General features: G+C 53.9%; 1 protein-coding gene across 1 annotated transcript in view; it reads right to left on the bottom strand.

Moving 5' to 3' along the window:
* Positions 1-20,398, bottom strand: part of FBN3 (fibrillin 3) — a 59,075-nt gene that overhangs the window by 10,724 nt on the left and 27,953 nt on the right. Inside the window, exons 38-54 of the mRNA XM_040449723.1 lie at positions 19,746-19,871; positions 14,331-14,456; positions 13,771-13,920; positions 11,270-11,341; positions 8,546-8,671; positions 8,145-8,270; positions 7,634-7,759; positions 7,130-7,246; positions 5,669-5,797; positions 4,565-4,684; positions 3,686-3,811; positions 2,707-2,859; positions 2,502-2,567; positions 2,174-2,299; positions 1,817-1,936; positions 1,575-1,697; positions 88-222 (exon numbers count right to left, since the gene is read on the bottom strand). Coding sequence (XP_040305657.1) covers positions 88-222; positions 1,575-1,697; positions 1,817-1,936; positions 2,174-2,299; positions 2,502-2,567; positions 2,707-2,859; positions 3,686-3,811; positions 4,565-4,684; positions 5,669-5,797; positions 7,130-7,246; positions 7,634-7,759; positions 8,145-8,270; positions 8,546-8,671; positions 11,270-11,341; positions 13,771-13,920; positions 14,331-14,456; positions 19,746-19,871 — 2,067 coding nt within the window. The remainder of the gene's footprint in view (positions 1-87; positions 223-1,574; positions 1,698-1,816; positions 1,937-2,173; positions 2,300-2,501; positions 2,568-2,706; positions 2,860-3,685; positions 3,812-4,564; positions 4,685-5,668; positions 5,798-7,129; positions 7,247-7,633; positions 7,760-8,144; positions 8,271-8,545; positions 8,672-11,269; positions 11,342-13,770; positions 13,921-14,330; positions 14,457-19,745; positions 19,872-20,398) is intronic.

Genomic DNA, 20,398 nt, shown 5'->3' with positions numbered 1-20,398 from the left:
TCACCCTGCACGCTCCCTTCCCACCACATTCTCCTGCTTTGACTCGTCTCCCCTGGGGGGGCCCTGCACCCCCAAGCACACCCATACCTGTGCAGCCCTCCCCGGAGCCAGGCTGAGGCCGCAGGCCTGGGGGGCAGACGCAGGCGAAGGTGCCGATGAGGTTCTTGCACAGCATGCCCCGCTCGTGACAGTCCTGCTGACCGTCCGCACACTCGTCCACATCTGCGGATGACCAGGGAGAGAGGGGGCCAAGGTCAGGCGCCCCGTGGCCTGGCCGCAGGCCGTGGGGGCCCAGGTCCCATTTCCCTCTGTGCCCTTGGGTACCAAAAGTACGAAGCTGAGGGGTCGGGACTGTCCCAACACCTGTGTCCCCCTGCCCACGTCAGGGTCAGTGAATCCGTCCGGCCTTAAACATGGTCCCTGGAATGCTAACCCTGAGACAGCCCTGGAGGGACCAAGTCCCAGCCCAGAGTTTCTCAGCTTCGACACTAAAGACATTTGGGACCAGAGACTTCCTCGTGGTGGCAGGTCTTTCTGTGTGCTGTAGCATATTCAGCAGTATCCTTGGCTACTCGATGTCTGCAGCAGCCCCCACACCCAGCTGTCACAATGGAAACTGTCTCCAGGGGTGCCCGGGGGGCTCAGCTGGTTCAGCATCTGACTCTTGATTTCGGCTCAGGTCCTAATCTCATGGTTCGCGGGTTCGAGCCCCTCCTTGGGCTCCAAGCTGAAGGCACCGACCCTGTTTGGGATTCTCTCTCTCCCTCTCTCTCTGCCCCGCCCCTGCTCTCTCTCTCAAAAGAAATAAATAAACGTTTTTTAAAAACCTGTCAGGGAGCGCCTCGCAGCTCAGTCGGTTGAGCATCCAACTTTGGTTCAAGTCATGATCTCTGTGAGTTTGAGCCCCGCCTTGTGCTCTGTGCTGACAGCTCAGAGCCCGGAGCCTGCTTCAGATTCTGTCTCTCCTTCTCTCTCTCTCTCTGCCCCTCCCCTGCTCATGCTCTGTCTCTCTCTCTCTCTCTCTCTCAAAGATAAATAAAACATTAAAAAACCCACAAAACTGTTGGGGAGCCTGGGTGGCTCAGTCGGCTAAGTGTCTGACTTTGTCTCAAGTCATGAGCTCACAGTCGGTGAATCCGAGCCCTGCGTCGGGCTCACTGCTGACAGCACAGAGCCAGCTTCAGATCCTCTATCCCCCTCTCTCTGCCCCTCCCCTGCTCATGTTCTCTTAAAAATAAATAAAAACATGAAAAATAAAGGTCTTCAGGCATCACCACCACACGTCCCCTGGGAGACACAGTAAGAGCCCTCACGGTCCTACTCAGCTCAGGGCGAGCCCAGCAGCCACTGCAGAGGCCACCAGAACCACTGGCCTGCTAAGACTGGAGACCCCATTTTCATGACGACAGAAGCACCACTCACAGCAGAGCACCCACCGCACCTCACTGCCTCAGTTCTGCCCTCACTCCATTTCTTGGTGCTCCCCCTTGGGCACAGGTTCGCATTTCCCTATCTTCTCCAGGATCGAGGTATGGGGAGCCCGGGGCCCCGCCTGCCTCTCCTGCACATCCTACCTCTGCACATGGCCCCGTCCTCCCTCAGGGCGTAGCCGGCCGGGCAGGTGCACACGTAGGAGCCCTCAGTGTTGCGGCAGCGGAAGGCACAGAGCAGGGGGTTCAGGGAGCACTCGTCGATGTCTGGGGAGGCCAGGGGAGGGGCGGGCTGGGCAGGGTCTGCCTGTGGGATCCACACCCCCGCCCTCAGGCCAGCCACCAACGCCCCCCATCACACAGCCCAGAGGCAGGCAGGGTCGTACCCTCGCAGGTCACCATGGGGCCGGGCTCAAAGCCGTCGTCGCAGGCACATTCGAAGCCTCCGATGACATTAGTGCAGGTGCCTTTGCCACAGGGGTGCCCGACAGCGCACTCATCTACGTCTGGCGTAGGGGGGAAGGGAGCCGTCAGGACCCGCAGAGAGCCTCCCGCCCTCACTATCTCCACATTATCCTGTCCGCACCCCCTGAGTGCCACCGACCACACGGGCCTGATCTGGCGCAACTCCGGGCTGCACGCAGGATGCGCGTGCTCAGTGGCTTGGCCTGAGTGGGCAACTGACCTCTGCCCTGTCTGCTCCGCTCCCTCCTTCCGGGCGCGTGGGCGGGCTGGTCACTCACCCACACAGCGGATGCCTGTGAAGTCCAGGCTGTAGCCAAAGGGACACTCGCAGCGGAAGGACCCATCGGTGTTGACGCAGAGGCCGTTAGTGCAGACGCCGGGGTTCTCCACGCACTCATTCACGTCTGCGGGAGGCGGGGGTGCCAGACACGGCATCGGTCACGCCCCGGCCACACTCGGGGGTCTCTTCCTCCCCTCCAGGCCGGTGCGGTCCGGGCCACCCACTGGGCAAGAAGGGAGCCTGAGACTTGGGAACGGGGGACAGACAGAGCCCAGACAGGGCTAGGCGGCTGCGAGGGGCCTTTGGCCCGTGGGCGAGGGGCTCACCTTCCCGAGAGTCATCCGGGCCTGGGACCGCCCCATGGCCGAAGGGGCAGAGCTCCTGAAAGGCAGCTGGACACCAAGAAGGGAAGGGGGTGAGGGTCAGGGGCTGCTGCGGCCCCTAGAGCCCCCCCGAGCATGTGTAGGAAACCAAACAGATGTGGGCCGGCAGGCGGAATCTAAGGGGAGACAGACAGGGCAGGAAGCTCACCGCTGCCCTCCTGAGGACACAGCTCACAGGGGTAGTTCCAGCCCTCGCCAGGCTTCTGGCTGCAGCAGCACCGGGCCTTGGTGGTGTTGAAAGCTTTGGGCACAGAGCACTTCCCGGCCTCAAAGTGAGTGAAGCAGAAACTCTGCCGCGTGTCTGTGGGGTGACCCCCCACAGGGAAACATTAGAAAGGTCATCAGTAGTGCCCTGATCACCACCCCGGTCCCAGAGAATGGAGGGCCCAGACCCTGCCAAGTGGCCAATCAGAACCCCCCCTATTGTGGTGATTGGCTCCGAGATGGACATGTGACCTACACCGGGCCAATGAGGGCCAGCCCTGGGGCTTCTGCTGGACCCCTGGGAATCCCTTCCAGTGACACCCCACATCCACAGCTGTGCCAAGGGGAGCACACTCAGCCAGTTATTCGTGGCTCAGAAAGCCCCTTCCTGGAGAGGCGAAGCAACTGATTCCAGAGAGCCAGAGGACCTGGGACATGAGACCCAATCATCATCGTGGACCCCCCTCATCAGCCCTGGACTCCCATCAGCCTGAGAAGTCCTCAAGGGCAGGTTGGGGTCTGAACAACGAACACTGATTGGGTTGCCCTGCCCTCTGCTTTGCTGCCCCTAACCGGGGAGAGACGATGCTGGCTTGGATTGGTTGAGGCTAGCCCACACACTGGACAAGGCTGGCCTACTGAGGTGAGGCCAGCCCACGGAGGGCAACCGCAGCCACTACAGGACAACCAAAGCCCAGGAGACCAGGTTAGTCCAGACTGGACCAGGATAGCCTTCCGTGCAAGTGACTTGTCTGGCGCAGAGGCTGTTTGGACTAGAAAAACCCCACCAATGCCGGGAAGCACCTCTGCCTGGGCAGAGCTCCTGGAGATCCATGCAGGAAACTGCAGCCCCCTTTTCGGGGTGGCCCCACTCTTCTCACCCTACCTTCCACCTCTTCTCAAAGAGAGAACCACAGACTCACCAAAGCAACGGTGCCTGTTGTCAGAAAGGACGAAGCCAGGTGGGCACAGGCACTGGAAACTCCCAGGGCTGTTGGTGCAGGTGCCAAAGAGGCAGAGGTTGGGTCCTTCCAAGCACTCGTCGATGTCTGGGGGGGCAGGGACACGAGCTAGGTGGGGTGCAGGCAGGACCTCTGCCAGGGTAGGACAGCCTCAGCTGTCGGGGGAGGAGGGGGCGGACAGAGTGGCAGCCCAGCCCGGGAGGGTCCGAGAACTGACAGACATGGGCCAAGGACCCTCGGGATGCAGTGAGCCAGAGCACCAGCTGGGCTGTGTTGGGGGCGGGGGAGGAGTCTTTCCTAGAAGGTATCTCTGGGACAGGGGTCATGGTCAGGAAAATTTCGTCTTTAGAGACTGACCCTGTACAAAGCTAACCAGGATCAGATAAACCTAGCTTATGCTGGATGAGGTTAGCTCATACTGTACTTAGGGGAGCCCAGAGAGAATAGATCAGAAGAGAGGGTCCAGACTGATCTAGGTTAGCCCACCTGCCTAGGCCAGACTGGTCCAGAGTAGCCGACTCGGTACAAAGTCACCCAGACAGGGACTTACACCAGGGGGAACTCGGGCCAGACTGGTCCCTGACCACCACCCACCAAGAGTGAGGAGCTCTCTGGGCCCTGCAAGCCCACACCCATGCCCATTTTGTAGGATCCATGAAGAAGAAGCCTCTGGGCCCCAGAGAGAGAACCTGAGCCGAGCATCCGAAATAATCCTCGTAACAGAAGTTGTGTACATAGCTGTGTTGGGTGCTGTGCTAAGGACGCCTCCACCCTCACCAAGACCCCAGCTGGCATTCCCATTTCACAGATGGGGAAACAGAGGCCCAGAGAGACACTCACCGACACAGCGGTCATTCTGCACCTGGAAGCCAGGGGGACAGATGCAGCGGAAGGAGCCCTCGAGGTTCTGGCAAGTGCCTGGCAGGCAGGTTCCCGCGAGGCTGAAACACTCATTGGTGTCTGGGGAGAGGAAGGCGAGGGGTCCCAGCACCAGCCTGTGACAGGGGTTCACCTGGGACTGGGACCAGCACCTGTAGTCACCGCATGATGACCAAGGGCCCCAGAACAAGTCTTCCTGGGTCCAGGGGAAGAGTTGATTGAGACTCAGGAAAAAAGAGACAGCCTGGGAAGGATATTCTGGGTCCTAAAGTGAGGGTTATAGGTGAAGCTATGTGGTGTCCAAGGGAAGGAGCAAGGCCCCTAATCTTAAGCCACTTACAGACCCCCTTCATGATTTCTGTGTAATCCATGTAGCACCTTGACTATTCTTTATTTCAGAAAACTTAAGGTTTTAATTTTTTTTTAAGTTTATTTATTTTTGAGAGAGAGAGAGAGACCAAGCGTGAGTAGGGGAGGGTCAGAGAGAGAGGGAGACACAGAATCCGAAGCAGGTTCCAGGCTCTCTGAGCTGTCAGCACAGAGCTGGACACGGGGCTTGAACTCATGAGCTGTGAGATCATGACCTGAGCTGAAGTTGGATGCTCAACCGACCGAGCCACCCAGGCGCCCCATAAACTTAGGGGTTTTTTAAAAGCATTTTTAAAGTTTATTTATTTTGACAGAGAGACAGAGAGTGTGTCCAGGGGAGGAGCAGTGAGGGACAGAAAGAATCCCAAGCAGGCTCCGTGCTTTCAGTGCGGAGCCCCACACGGGGCTCGAACTCATGAACTGTGAGATTGTGACCTGAGCCGAAACCAAGAGTTGGACGCTTAACCAACTGAGCCACACAGGTGCCCTGAAAACTCAGGTTTTTAAGACAGCCTTACCCTAAACCACAAATCCTGTGAAAACATGGATGTGACGTGCTAGTTGTTATTTCCTTTTACACCTTAAAATAAGTGCATGATTATGAAATGGAACCGTCATCACTTGGAAGTATGAACTGCAGGTCAACTTGGAGCAGGGGCTGGCGGAGATGACTCCCCACTCCAAGGCGAGACTCACCTATGCAGTTCTTCCCGTCCGCCGTGAGCTCGAAGCCATCCTGGCAGAGGCAGTGGAAGGAGCCAGCTGTGTTGAGGCACTGGCCAAATCGGCACACCTGCCCCACCAGGGTGGTGCATTCATCCATGTCTGCAGAGGGGATATGGGCGGATGGGGTCACCCATAGTCCTGGGGCTCTGAGCCTCCCTTGCACTCTGTCCACAATGAAGTTAAGTTGATGGCAGGGACTTCAATTTATCATGTATTCACGTGCTAGGCTCTGTATATCCAACTATCCAATGTGGCAGATAGCAGTATTTTCTAGTACAAGCACTTAAAGCTATGAATTTGCCTCTGGGTACTCCATTAGCTGAACTCCACAAATTTTGTTGTGTTTTCATTTTCATTTAAGTCAAAAATATTTTCTAACTTCCCTTATGATTGCTTCTTTGATCTCTGGATTCTTTAGGAATATACTGTTTAATTTCCAAATATTTGGGGATATTTCGGGATGTCTTTCTGTGACTGGTTTCTAGTTTACTTCCCTTACATTCTGAGGACCTACTTTGTGTGACTAAAAGTCTTTTTAATTTTCTAAGGTTTGTTTTATGGCCCAGAATATGGGTTTTCCTGGTAAATGTCCAGGTGCACTTGAGAAGGATGTGTGTTCTGGAATGTTCTATAAATACTGACCAGGTCTCGGGGATTGACAGTGTTGTTCGGATCTTCCCTATCCTTACTGATTTTCTATTTGTCCCCTTTCCCACTGAGGGTAAGTGTTGAAGTCTCCAACCGTAACTGTGGGTTTATCTTTTTTTTTTTCAGCTCTGTCATTTTTTACTTTGTATGTTTTGAAGCTCTGTTGTTAGATGCATATGTATTTATGGTTGTTATGTCTTCTCAAGGAATTGGTCTCTTTATATGATATCTTTTTCCATCTCTGCTAACATTTCTTGTTATTACTGTCTGTTTGGTCTAACATTAACATAAGTAGGTACTACTATTAATCTTCGTTTTGCAGAAGAGGAAACTGAAGCCCAGAGAGGTAAAAGGTAAAACGACTCATCTGGGGTCACACAGCTGGCAGGTGGCAAAGCTGGGATTTGAATTCATGTTGCCTGACTTTGGAATTCATGCTTTTAACCACTGTGCCCAGGTGGCAGCATCACACCACCCAGGTCTGTGCTGTCCGCTATACTGTCCATCGGCTGCCGTCAGCCTAAGCGTAAGCTCTAGCGAGAGACCCCCTGACGCCTGACTGTGGGGTGGGGTGGGAAATTTTGTGGTTGACTCAGTTTTAGAGGGAGCACCGACCACTGGGGTTGTGGAGTGGTGCACCACAACGCCACTGGTTGCCCCGGTGGAGCACGGACCACTGGCCCACCTGGGGCCAGACCCTTTATTTCAGAGGGGCGCCCTCAGGCTGAGGACCCACTTTTCAGGGCGGGGCAATGAGGCCCGCCCACCGGCCCAGGGGCTCACCGACGCAATCTCCATGGTGTGTCGCCACGAAGCCAGGGAAGCAGAGGCAGTTGTAGGAGCCAACAATGTTCTTGCAGGTCCCATTTCCGCATGGCTGCCGGTCACACTCATCGACGTCTGCCAGAGCAAAGCCCCCAAGCCCCGCCCGGCTCACCCAGGGCATCAGGCAGCTCAGGGACTGAGGGCCTGGCTGGACCCAGCCCGCCTCTCCTGCACCTAGCCCTGTCCGGATGGATGGGCAGTGACCCCTGAGGGGGGGGGGGAGGAGGTGGCTGGAAAGAGCCCCTGAAACGATTTATCACTCCCGTTTTGCAAACCGAGGCACAAGGAGGTGAATAGAGGTCATATATCCAAGGTCTTAAGTGCTAGGACTCAAACCTGGGTCTGTCTGTGAACCAGATGGATGAAAGCACTGCCCTCACAGGGGACGTGTGCACCTGAGGTCCCTCTGGCTTGGCAGCCTGGCTCTCCGGGGGGGGGGGGGGAACAGGAAGGGACGCTCACCGGTGCACAGGGTCTGGTCCGCCGAGGCCCGGAAGCCACGGTGACAGAGGCAAGTGTAGCTGCCCTCGGTGTCCACGCAGTCGCCATGGCTACAGATGTTTGGCATCTCCCGACACTCGTTCCGTCCTGGGGGAGGGCAGGCAGTGTGGTGTCCCCAGAACCCCACCTCCACACACACCCACACACGCCCACACACACACACACACACACGCATGGCGTTTGCCGAGCCCTTGCGTGCGGTGATGGGGAAGCCGGAACCTGCCTGGAAGCCCCCGCTCAAGCTGCTGCCAGACCGGCACCATGCTCCCATCCCCCCCACCTCTTCCAAGCCCCCTATTAACAGGTGCTCGGCATCCCCAACCACCCCATGGCACAGCCGAGGAGAAAGACCCGGATGGAGCCGTGCCCCACTCAAGTCACAGGGGCGGAGCCTAGCTTGTCCCTGCCCGCCAGGTCCCACAGCCCACCCCCTCGGCTCCCTGCCCTGCAGCGTGCTGGGGTCCCCGCTCACCCACGCAAGCCCCGCTCGGCGACAGCTTGTACCCTCGGGCGCACTTGCAGCGGTAGCTGCCAGGGATATTGATGCAGTCAGCGTTCTGCTGGCAGGGGCTCTCCCCGCCGGCACACTCGTTCACGTCTGCGGGATACAAGCGACAGGCAGGAGTGTGGGAGGCTTCCTTGCCAGGTCCCAACCCCAAACCCTGCCCCGGGCTTTGCAGTGGGGAATCCCTCCGGAAGTGGCCGGAACCAGAGGGAGGCTGGTTATGTGGGTTGGAGGCCCCCTGGAAAGGCATCGGCCCCACTGTACAGAAAGGGAAACTGAGGCTTATGGAGCTTAAGTGACTTGTCCAGAGGGCATGGGGTGGGGGAAGAGCCTCCCACCCAGGGCTGGGGAGGCCGGGCAGGTGGCACCTTCGCAGACCAGCAGCACGCCGTTGTAGCTGAAGCCCGTGGGGCACTCGCAGCGGAAGCTCCCGATCTGGTTGATGCAGATGCCATTGGCACAGATGGCGGGGATCTCCCCACACTCGTCGATGTCTGGGGAGGACGTCGGCCGTCAGGGGCAGCCCAGCCCCAGGGAACACCTGGGGACCCTGGGCCAGGGGGCCATGCAGTCTGGGAGAAGGGGTGGCCACAAACGAGCACACTGGAAAAATTCTGCGGCAGCTGAAGTCTTTCTGACACCAGAAAGAGATCAGGATGTGGGACGAAAGACAGAGAACAGAGGGGGGTGAGCGTCTCTCAACTGAAAACACGTTCGCCGCAGCCCAGTGAGTCTGCCTCTGCCTCAAGGGGTCTGCTGGGGTCAACAGCCCCTGCGAGATCATGAAGCCACATGGTGGTGGTGGGGGGGGGGGGGGGTCCTGGGACAATGCTGAGCAAGAAACCAGAAGCGTCCGCAGAGGAATGGGTAGCGAACCATGGTCCATCCGCATGATGGAACGTAACCCAGCCTTACAAAGGGGTGAAACACTGACATGCTAGGACGTAGGCGAGCCCTGAATGCACGATGCTCAGTGGGAGAAACCAGATGCAGGAACAGATATTGTACAATCACTGATGTAAAATGCCCGGAAGAGCAAATCCATAGGCACAGAAAGTAGAACAGGGTTGCCGGGGGCTGGCTGAGGGGGAACGGGGGGGGGGGGGGTCTGCTCACAGGGACCGGGTGTCTTTTTGCGTGATGAAAATGTTCTAATGTAGGGGTGCCTGGGTGGCTCAGTCGGTTAAGTGCCCAGTCGTGGTTTGGGCTCAGGTCGTGATCTCACGGTTCGTTGAGTCCAAGCCCCGCGTCGGGCTCTGTGCGGACAGTGCAGAGCCTGCTTGGGATTTGCTCTCTCCCTCTCTTCCCCTCCCCAACCTCAAAATAAATGGATAAACTTAAAAATAACATCTTCTAACTTAGTGGTGATGGCAGCACAGCTCTGTGAAGACACGGAGAACCACTGAATTGTACTTAAGATGGGCGAGGCGTGTGGTATGTGAGTTATACCCCAAAAAAGCTGTTATCTATACAGTTGATGCTTAAACAGCACTTGTTCAACAGCACATGTTCAAACTGCACAGGGCCACTTAGCTGTGTGTATTTTTTATATAAATATAGTATAGTGCTATAAACGTGTTTTCCTTTTTTTTTTTTTTTTTAATGTTTATTTATTTTTAGCGAGTACAGGTTGGGGAGGGGCAAAGAGACAGGGACAGGGGATCCAAAGCAGTCTCTGGGCTGATAGCAGCAAGCCCAATGCGGGGCTCGAACTCACGAACTGTGAAATCATGACCTGAGCCAAAGTCCGATGCTCAACTGACTGAGCCACCCAGGCACCCCTCCTTATAGGTATCCTAGTAACATTTTATGGACTGTGGCTTACTTTATTCTAAGAATGCGGTATACAATACCTGTAACATATCAAACGTGTTAATCTACTGTTGACCTCACCAGCAAGCCTTCTGGTCATCAGTAGACTACTAGTTAAGTTTGAGGGGGGGGGAGTCAAAAGTTATATGCAGATTTTCAACTGCATGGGGTTCTGCGCCCCAAATCCTCGTGCTGTTCAAGGGCCAACTGTATAAAAAAGGAATCCAGAAGCAGACTAAGTGCCCATCCATGGGGGGCTGGCTGGGGACCTGGGGCGTGTCCACACGTGGAATACTACAAAGCAGGACAAGAGGGGGGCACTGCAGTCAGTCACTTGTCTGGGTCTTCACGGCTCGTTGGTGGCCAGAGAAAAGTGAGTCGCAAACCAGTATGCAGGGAATTATAGAATGAGAAAATTTCAAACTCCCCAGAAAACAATGCCGTGCATTCTCAATGGGGACCTCTATGAATACTGAAATGCACGAAGAAGGAACTAGAAATCCTCGGGGCATACAGCACGGGAACCCTGGAGTGTGAAGGAGATTAGGTTTGATGTGGTAACGGCAGGGGAAGCAGATCTTATCTGCCATGCCCCGGTTGTTTAAAATAAGGAGAACACATCCTTATTGGGATGTAAACAGCCAGAAGTAGGTTCACCAGTTCCACACCACACAGCTGAGCTGTGGCCTTCCAGGGATTAAACTGCACACAACCTTGTTTGGCTTAGAAACGAAGGCCATTCTGACACTTGCCACCACGTGGACGGACTGAAGGACACCGCGTGCAGTGACAGAAGTCGGTCACAGAAGGACACGCCCTGCGTGACCCCACTCATAGGAGGTCTTTAGAGGAGTCCCGTCCGCAGAGACAGAGTAGAGATGCTGGGAGCGAGGGGTGGGGCAGAGGGCAGGGGCGTCCGTGTTTCATGGGACAGAGTCTCAGTGTGGGGCGATGGAAAGTTCTGGAGACAGATGGTAGAAACGGTTGCCTGAGAGTGTGAGTGTGCCTGATGCCCCTGAACTGGACATTTAACAACGGTTACGGTGGTAAATTTCATGTTATACGTAGGTTATCAGAATTTTTAAAAATGATTAATAACAATAAAAATACTCTTTTTTTTTTTTTTTTTAAATAAAGGGAACTATTTGGGGACATAACTCCTGGCCTGGTCTGGGAAGGCAGAAGTGTGGGCATGGGGCGGGGGTGGGTGGAAGGGGGAGGTCAGGGCCCTGGGGACAGAGGGATCTGGAGGCTGTCGGCAGGGGGACACAGTCACTCACCAAGGGGCTTCCCCGTGTGGATGTCAATGACGAAGCCGGGGGCCTGGTTTCCGCACAGGACCTGGTAGTCCACTGGGCAAAGGAGGACAGGGCAGAGGGTGCTGGGGCTGCAGGCTCCCAGGAAGGACACCCCCTCCTCTTCCTGATCCCCGCCCATGGCCTCCTCCATCCCTTGTAGCCCAGCCCTCACCCAGCCTCTGACAACTAGCCTCTCTGCCTCCCACCCGCTTTCACCAGCACTGGAAGAACTACAGGCAGCCACCCACCCGCGCGGCGTGACCTTCCAACACAGAGACGCAGAGACGCGACCTCTCTCATCTACGCGTGAGTGCCGCTGGCCACACCCCACTGCCCTCTCCGGAACAGGCAGACTCTTCAGTTTGAATTTCAAGACCTTCACCCCCCAGCCCCGCCTTTCCAGAAGCGACTCCTGCCCTCCCGTTGCACTGATTTCATTACACGTCTGGAGGGGCTCTGCTCTCCACCGTCCATCCATCCCACATGGGAACTTTGCACATGCTGTTCCCTCTGCTGTTCCCTAGCAGAGCCCACTCCAGCCTCGAGGACTCAGGGCGGCCACAGGGAAGGCTCCCATGGGCTCCCTCCGACCCGCCACACTGGCACCAGCCGCTGATGGAGCCACCCTTGGGCTTCCCCGGGGCAGCCCACCCTGCCTAGTTGCATCCCGTTGGCAATGCCGAGATGCCGCCTACCAGACCGCGATCCCCAGGTGGGGCAGGTGTCTCTGGGCCCGCCAGGTGGACACGGGCAGGTATTTAGGCAGCGGCATCTTGCCACCTTTCCCCAGGTCCCCGCCCTGGCCGTCACTCGGCCTTCTACCCGCGTCATCGGCTAGTATGGACCTCTGCCTCGTCTTACGCCACCTGCACCTCAGACTCAGGTGCACGAGATCCGAGCAGGTACCTAAGTCCCAGCACCCAAACCAAGGGTGACATGTGATCTGTCCTGACAGTCTCTTGACCAGAGCTGGCTGTTTGCAGCTCCCTCCCAGCCTGCACAGCTCAGGTCCGCCCCGTTCTTGCTACCTAGAACGCAGACCAGGCCCACCACCCAGAAATGCCACCACCCAGTAACGATCCCCTCTCCATTGCCCCGCACGGGATGGACACCCACTGCCCCCCAAGTTCATGTCCACCCAGAACCTCTGAGTGTGACCATCTGGGGAAACGGGGTCTTTGTAGATGCAATCCAGAAAAGATGTGGACACCCTGGCTTAGGGTGGGCCCTGAATGCAATGACCGGTGTCCTTATAAGAAAAGGAGAGACACGCAGACACTTGGAGAGAAGAAGCCACAGGAAGACGAAAGCAGAGATGGGGGACAGAGCTCCAAGCCGGGAACACAGGACGCCCAGAGCCACCGGAAGCTGGAGGAAGCAAAGAAGCACTCTAGCCTGGAGCCTCTGGAGGGGGCACGGCCTCGCTGCCACCTTGGCTTCGGGCTTCTAGCCTTCAGAACTGGGAGAAAATTAATTTCTGGGGTTTTTAAGCCACCAAATTTGTGGCAATTTGTTGCCACGGCCCGAGGAAACTATTGGTCTCCGTCAGCCGGGGCTGCCATGACAAAATACCACACACTGGGTGGCTTAAACAGCAGATGCGTATTTCTCACGGTTCCGGAGGCTGGGAGTCCAAGACCAAGGTGCCGGCAGACTCGGGGTCTGGTGAGAGCCGCCTCCCGGTTCAGAGGTGGCTGTTTTCCTGCTATGTCCTCACATGGTGGAGATCGCCTCCCACACACGTCTTCTCGGAACGGCCCCCATCCCATTCAGGGGGCCTCCTAATCCCCTCCCCAGGGCCCCTCCTCCTAACACCACCGCCCTGAGGACCGCGGCTCCAACGCGTGAGTTTAGCAGGGGACACATTCAGCCCATAGCATGTGGGAACGTCCTTGTTGTCCACTTTCAATCACTGCCCCACTCCTGTGGCTCTTTCTGATTCCTGGGCTGGCCGCTAGATCATTCCACCAGCTCTCTTTCCAGCTGCCAGCATGGTCTGCTGCTCAGTTCTGCCTCCAGCCCTTTGCTCGTGCTGTTCCCTGCCCGCAATACCCTTCTTCATCCCAAACAGTGTTTCAGCCGCTTTTCCCAGAGCTTCCCCGGGGTTGCACCTTCCGCTGCTCGTGGGGCCCCTGGTGCCTCCGGCCAGTTTTGCTTTCCTCCCTGGCCCCAGGTACTCACTGACCCTCCCCCCAAAATAGTCTGTGAGTCTCCGAGGACCTTTACCACAAACGTAAGCTTCACTGATCCATTTTGAATCCCCAAATCTGCAACATACAAGGAAGGATGCCTCGCCCACCCCAAGGCGGATGCTTTCCATACGCCACCTAGGATGTATTTTCAACTCCTTAGCCCTCATCAGAACAATGTAGGATGAGAGCTAATCTGGGCGCCCCAATTAAGGTGCGCCTCCTTAAATACTGCACTAAAAAGGAGGAAGCTGGAAAGAAGGGGGCAGGGGCGGGGGTGTGGAGAGCACTCACGGCTGGCAGGGGTGGGGCAGGCCTCGCAGGGTCTGTTCCAGGCCTGGCCAATGTTGTATGAGCAGCAGCATATCTTCCGGGTCATGTTAAAGGCCAGTTCATTCTGACACGTGCCGTTATGGTGCCGGAAGCAAATGCTCTTCCTCATGTCTGCAGTTCCGTTAGGAAGAGGAGTGTGGGTAAAAGATAGCCAAGAGAGGAGAAGAAAGAAGAGAGGAAGAGCGAGCCATCAGACGGCTGGGAACTCATTCACGGGTCCAGCTGAAAAATACTGGCTTGATGCCTCTCCCCCAACACACATGGGGTGCCTTTTACATTTTAGATTTTGTTGGGCAGTGCACAACCTGGACAACCATTCATGACAGCCCTGGGCCCCCAAATTCTGCATCTTGTTCTCTGCTACTGACCAGCAACTCAAAAATACACTCACCCTCCTGCTCTCTACTCCCCTACACACAGCTCTCCACACTCTTCCAAGGCTTGGAGACTCCTAGGAGTCCTTCCCACACCCAAGTGCTTTTCCCACAACTGCCTATCTCCCCAGTCATCACACTTTGTACCCATGCAGTTGTTGCCACCGTTGACTTGCAGGTACTCCGCAGGACAGACACAAGTGTAGTTCCCCAGGGTGTTGTAGCAGGTACCGGGGCCACAGATGCCCGGGTGTGCATAGCATTCGTCGACGTCTGCAGGGGAGGGAGGGACAGCATCTAGCAGTTGTCTGGGTAACTCCCAACCCCAGACCTGGTAGAGTCACTTCATTATGGGCTTGAGCTCAGTGTCAAGATTAGCTTAAAATGCACAGGCATTTCAGTGACAGGGAAAGATCCGACATGATGTTAAATGAAAAAAAAGAAAAAGCTTACTATGACCTCACTTTTTTTTGTTTTCAGAGAGAGAGAGAGAGAGAGAGAGAGAGAGAGAGCACGTGTGTGAGCATGGAAGAGAGCCAGAGGGAGAGAGGGAGAGAGGGAGGGAGGGAGAGAGAGAGAGAGAGAGAGAGAGAGAGAGAGAATCTTAAGCAGGTTCCACATTGACCATGGAACCCAGTGTGGGGCTTGATCCCATGACCCTGGGATTATGACCCGAGCCAAAATCAACAGTCAGATGCTCAAGCGACTGAGCCACCCCAGGCGCTCCTGACCTCATTTCTATTAAGAAAAAAATATGACCTAGGGTGCCTGGGTGGCTCAGTCGGTTAAGCGTCCGACTTCAGCTCAGGTCATGATCTCAGGGTTCATGAGTTCTGGCCCCGCATCAGGTTCTGTGCTGAGAGCTCAGAGCCTGGAGCCTGCTTCAGACTCTGTGTCTCCTTCTCTCTCTGCCCCTCCCCTGCTCACGCTCTGTCTCTCAAAAATGAATAAACATTAAGAATTTTTTTTTAAGTGTAACAAGCATTCTCAGCTAGTGAGCTATATAAAAACAGATAGTGGAATATTAGCATTACCACCAAAAACGGCAGAGTATGGGACATCAGCCTCTACTCCTGCACAAAACTATCAAGCTGGCGAAAACTGACAAAATCGACTTTTGCAGGAGTCTGGAATCCAGTCAAAAACTTACAACAACCATGGAATCTGATATGTAAGCTATCCTAAAAAATCTACAGAACAAAGGGGCGCCGGACAGGCTCAATCTGTGGAGCGTGCGATTCTTGATCTCAGGGTTGTGAGTTCAACCCCATGTTGGGTGTAGAGATTACTTAAAAATAAAATCATTTTTTTTAAATGAGTAGAAGTTTTACTTCATTTTGAGAGAGAGAGAGAGAGAGCACCGGTGGGGGAAGCACAGTGAGAGGGGGACAGAGGATCAGAAGTGGGCTCTGCCTGAGAGCAGTGGGTCCAATGTGCGGCTCAAACCCGCAGAAGGTGAGATCATGGCCCAGGCCAAAGTTGGAGACTCAATTGACTGAGCCACCCAAGTGCCCCACTTAAGAATAAAGTCTTAATGGGGCACCTGCGTGGCTCAGTCAGTTAAGGGTCCAACTTTGACTCAGGTCGTGATCTCGTGGTTTGTGGGTTCAAGCCCTGCATCAGGCTCTGTACTGAAGCTCAGAGCCTGGAGCCTGCTTCAGATTCTGTGTCTCCCTCTCTCTCTGCCCCTCCCCTGCTCACGCTCTATCTCTCTCTCAAAAATAAATAAATATTGGGGCACCTGGGTGGCTCAGTTGGTTGAGCATCTGACTTTGGCTCATGTCATAATCTCACAGTTTGTGGGTTCAAGCCCTTCATTGGGCTCTGTGCTGACAGCGTGGAGCCTGGAGCCTACTTTGAGTTCTGTGTCTCCCTCTCTCCTGCTCATGCTGTCTCTCTCTCAAAAACATTAAACAAAATTTGGTGGGGGGGTTGCCTGGGTGGCTTAGTCAATTAAGCATCCGACTTCAGTTCAGGTCATGATCTCGCAGTTCACGAGTTCAAGCCCCTTATCAGCTTCTGTGCTGATAGCTCAGAGCCTAGAGCCTGGAGCCTGCTTCCGATTCTGTGTCTCCCTCTCTCTTTGCCTCTTCCCTGCTCGCACTCTGTCTCTCTGTCTGAAAAATAAATAAATATTCGGGGTGCCTGGATGGCTCAGTTGATTAAGCGTCCGACTTTGGCTCAGGTCATGAACTGGCGTTTCATGGGTTTGAGTCCCGCGTCGGGCTCTGTGCTGACAGCTCAGAGCCTGGAGCCTGCTTTGGATTCTGTGTCTCCCCCTACCCTGCTCGCACTCTCTCTCTCTCTCAAAAATAAATAAAGATTAAAAAAATTAAAAAGTAAATAAACATTAAAAAAAGCTTTTAAAAAATAAAATAAAATATAAATAAATAAATAAATAAAAATTCTGCTTCTAACAGCGTCCGAAAAATGCAATGCTTAGGAATAAATTTAACCAAAGAGACACAAGAGTTGAACACTGAAAACTACAAAACATCACGGAAAAAAAAACTAAAGAAGACTGAGAGAAACGGAAAGACCTCCTGTGTACATGGATCAGAAGATTTAATACTGTTAACACAGCAATACTCCCCACGGCAATTTAGACTGCGTGGCGCAGTCGGTTAAGCGTCCGACTTCAGCCAGGTCACGATCTCGCGGTCCGTGAGTTCGAGCCCCGCGTCAGGCTCTGGGCGGATGGCTCAGAGCCTGGAGCCTGTTTCCGATTCTGTCTCCCTCTCTCTCTGCCCCTCCCCCGTTCATGCTCTGTCTCTCTCTGTCCCAAAAATAAATAAACGCTGAAAAAAAAAAAAAAATTTAGAATTGCCATGCAATCCCCATCAAAACCCCAATGCGTTCATTTTTGCAGAAATGGAAAAGTTAGTCTTAAATGCACGTGCAATTACATAGGACCCCCCCTAGCCAAAACCATCTTGGAAAAAGAAAAACAAAGTCAGAGGACTCACACTTCCCAATTTTGAAACTTACAGTGCTCCAGTCATCAGGACAGTGTGGTACGGGCGAAAGATAGACATATACATCAACAGAATAGAACGGAGAGTCCAGAAGGAAACTATGTGTCACGTGACTTTTGACACGGGAGCCAAGACCACTCAATGGGGAAAAAAGGGTGTCTTCAACGAGTGGTGCAGGGACAACTGGATCTCCACAGGCTAAAGAACGAAGTCAGACCTCTCTCTGACACCACAGGCAAAAAAATAACTCAAAATAAGTGGAAAACCTAAATATGTAAGAGCCAAAATGATAAAACTCTCAGAAAAAAGACATAGGGGTCGGGGCGCCTGGGTGGCTCAGTCAGTTGAGCGTCTGACTTCGGCTCAGGTCATGATATTGCAGTTCATGAGTTCGAGCCCTGCGTCAGGCTCTGTGCTGACAGCTCAGAGCCTGGAGCCTGCTTCAGATTCTGTGTCTCCCTTTCTCTCTGTCCCTTCCTTACTCGCACTCTGTCTCTCCCTCAAAAATAAACAAACAAACAAAAAAGACATAGGGGTAAATTTTAATGACCTTGTATTTGGCAATGGATTCTTAGAGGACACCAAAACACAGCTGCAGAAGGAAAAAAAAAAAGATAAATTTGGCTTCATCGGAATTAAAGCCTGGTGTGCATCGAAGGACACCATCAAGAAAGCAAAAAAAAACTACAAGATGGGAGAAGCTATTTGCAAACTATGTATCTGATACGGGTCTTATATCCAGAATGCAGAAAGAGCTCTCACAGCTCAACAACAAAAAGACAACCCCCGTTTAAAAATGGGCAAAAGACCTGAACAGACACTACTCCAAAGACATACAAATGACCAGTAAGCACGTGGAGAGATGCTCCTTAGTCATCAGTTATCAGGGAAAAATGCAAATCCAAACCACAATGAGATGCCACTTTGCACCCACTAGACGGTGTAACTTTGAGCAATGGAAAATACCAGTGTTGGTGAGGATGTGGAGAAACCGGGGCCCTTGTACATTGCTGGTGAGAATGTAAAAAGCTGTAGCTGCTGCAGAAAACCGTTGGGCAGTTCCTCAAACACAACAGAGTAGTCAACAGAATCACCATGCAGCCCAGCGATTCTGGGTGTGAGACAAACTATCTGACAAGGACCAGCTACAGAATTTGCCCAGTGGAAAATGAACACTGGGGCTTCCTTGTTCAAGACCCACGAAGAGTTTCAAGGTGGCGACACCAAAGCATTAAGCCAAGTGTGGGCCCTTTTGGAGAATAGGATTCTATGCTACCGCACAGAACTGCAGCCCTCAAGTGCACCTCTAGCCCGGCAAGGCTGCATATCCAAGGTCAGTGATCTGGTTAAAGGCTCCCTGCCCTGTGACTTTTATTTGTTGATCGGACCTTTCTCTTTCTTCCTTGATGTCCCGAGAGACGGGGAGGCAGAAAGGAATAAAACATTCTTCAAGTATTTAGGTTCTGATTCTGCTGTGACAGCTTCCACTTCCACGTACAATGGAGGTTGGTGTTTTGATCTTAGACCTCTTCCTTCCTTCCTTACTTCCTAGAGTTTCTAAACAGCACTGCTCTGAGGGAAAAGATACGTATTCTATCCTTGTGTGTTGGTATTGGTCCTTGTGTGTTGGTATTAGTGTCTGGCTACATATAGGTGTTCAATTAATATCGTTAAAAGGAAAATAAAGAATTAATTGGTGGGTGGATGGATGGATGGATGGATGGATAGGTGGATGGTGGATAGATGGATGGATGGATGGATAGGTGGATGGTGGATAGATGGATGGATGGTGGATGGATGGATGGATGGATGGATGGGTGGGGGATGGATGGATGGATGGATAGGTGAGTGGTGGATAGATGGATGGATGGATGGATGGATGGTGGATGGATGAATGGATGGAAGGATAGATGGATGGTGGATAGATAGATGGATAGGTGGATGGTGGATGGATGGATGGTGGATGGGTGGGTGGGTGGGTGGACGGACTGACTTAGTATACTGCATTAGAAGAGCTCAGTCTCAAGGACCAGAATGGCTGGGTTTTGCTCACTTACTAACTGGACAAGTTACTTCATCTCCCTGAACCTTAGTTTCTGCATCTGAAAAATGGGATCCTAAATGGAACATCCCCCTCATGGGGCTGTTGTGGTGACTGAACAAATGACAACTGAAGATGCTCAGTGCGAGGGTGACACACAGTCAGTCACAAACACCAGTTTCCTGTTGGTCATTACTGTGATGCCCAAAGGAGGGGAGGAAGAAGACAGGTAGAACGCTGTTTGAAGGAATGGTGTGGCTATTCCTTCTGTGTCTGTCCCTTCCCACTCTCAGCTTTGGGACTTGGTCAGCTTTTACCCGAAGGAGGAAGGGAGTGGTTGCCATAGAAAAGCCAGGCCATTTCCAAGTGGGCAGGAAGTGAGAGGGAGGGAGCAGAGCAGAGGGCAGGCTGGGGGATTCTGATGAAGCCTTTTCCACCCTCCCAGTGGGCCCCAGGCAGCAAGGCAGGTGAGTAGACACCCTAAAGGCACTTCAGGCCCCGGCACCTGAGGAGGAGGTGAGGCTAGAGAAGAAGGTGTATACTCACCCTCACAGATGCGGGTGTCCCCATTGAGGTGGTAGCCGGGTGGGCAGGCACACTGGAAGCTGCCAAAGGTATTGCCACAGGTTCCCCCCTGGCACAGCCCGGGCAGCTCCTGGCACTCATCAATGTCTGTCAAGAAGTGAAGAAGCCGTGCTTGGCTGCTAAACCCAAGCAGAGGCCTCGGGGGACACCCACACCCTGCCTTGGGTTCTCCAAGGCCCTGGAGGAGCCAGTCCTGCCTCTTCAAGAATACCTGAGAGGTGTGGGTTATTTGGAGCGTTCAGGCCAGGGTCCACCTTGGAGGCTGCACCTAGACTCTCTTGAGTCAAGGTCACCCTGAATTCATCCCCTTTTTCTTCATTTCCTACTCCACGCTCCCGCTCCCATCCATCCAACCATCCATCCATCCATCCATCACATAGTTCCCTCTGGATGGAATTCTCCAATCTTATCACCCCCTGTGCATAAAAGGATGGATGGATGAAGGGTGCCTGACTGGCTCAGTCAGTAGAGCACGTGACTCTTGATCTTGGGAGTCATGAGTTTAAGCCCCACATTGGCATAGAGCTTACTTTTTAAAAAAGGATGGATGGATGGATGGATGGATGGATGGATGGATGGGTTCATGGATGGATGGGTGGGTGAGTGGTTGGATA

The sequence above is a fragment of the Herpailurus yagouaroundi genome, unplaced genomic scaffold, assembly GCF_014898765.1.
Source record: "Herpailurus yagouaroundi ecotype Mexico unplaced genomic scaffold, PumYag 200, whole genome shotgun sequence".
NCBI classification, from domain to species: Eukaryota; Metazoa; Chordata; class Mammalia; order Carnivora; family Felidae; genus Herpailurus; species Herpailurus yagouaroundi.
Note: the sequence above shows the minus strand (reverse complement) of the source record. Positions and strands in the feature narration are given on the sequence as shown.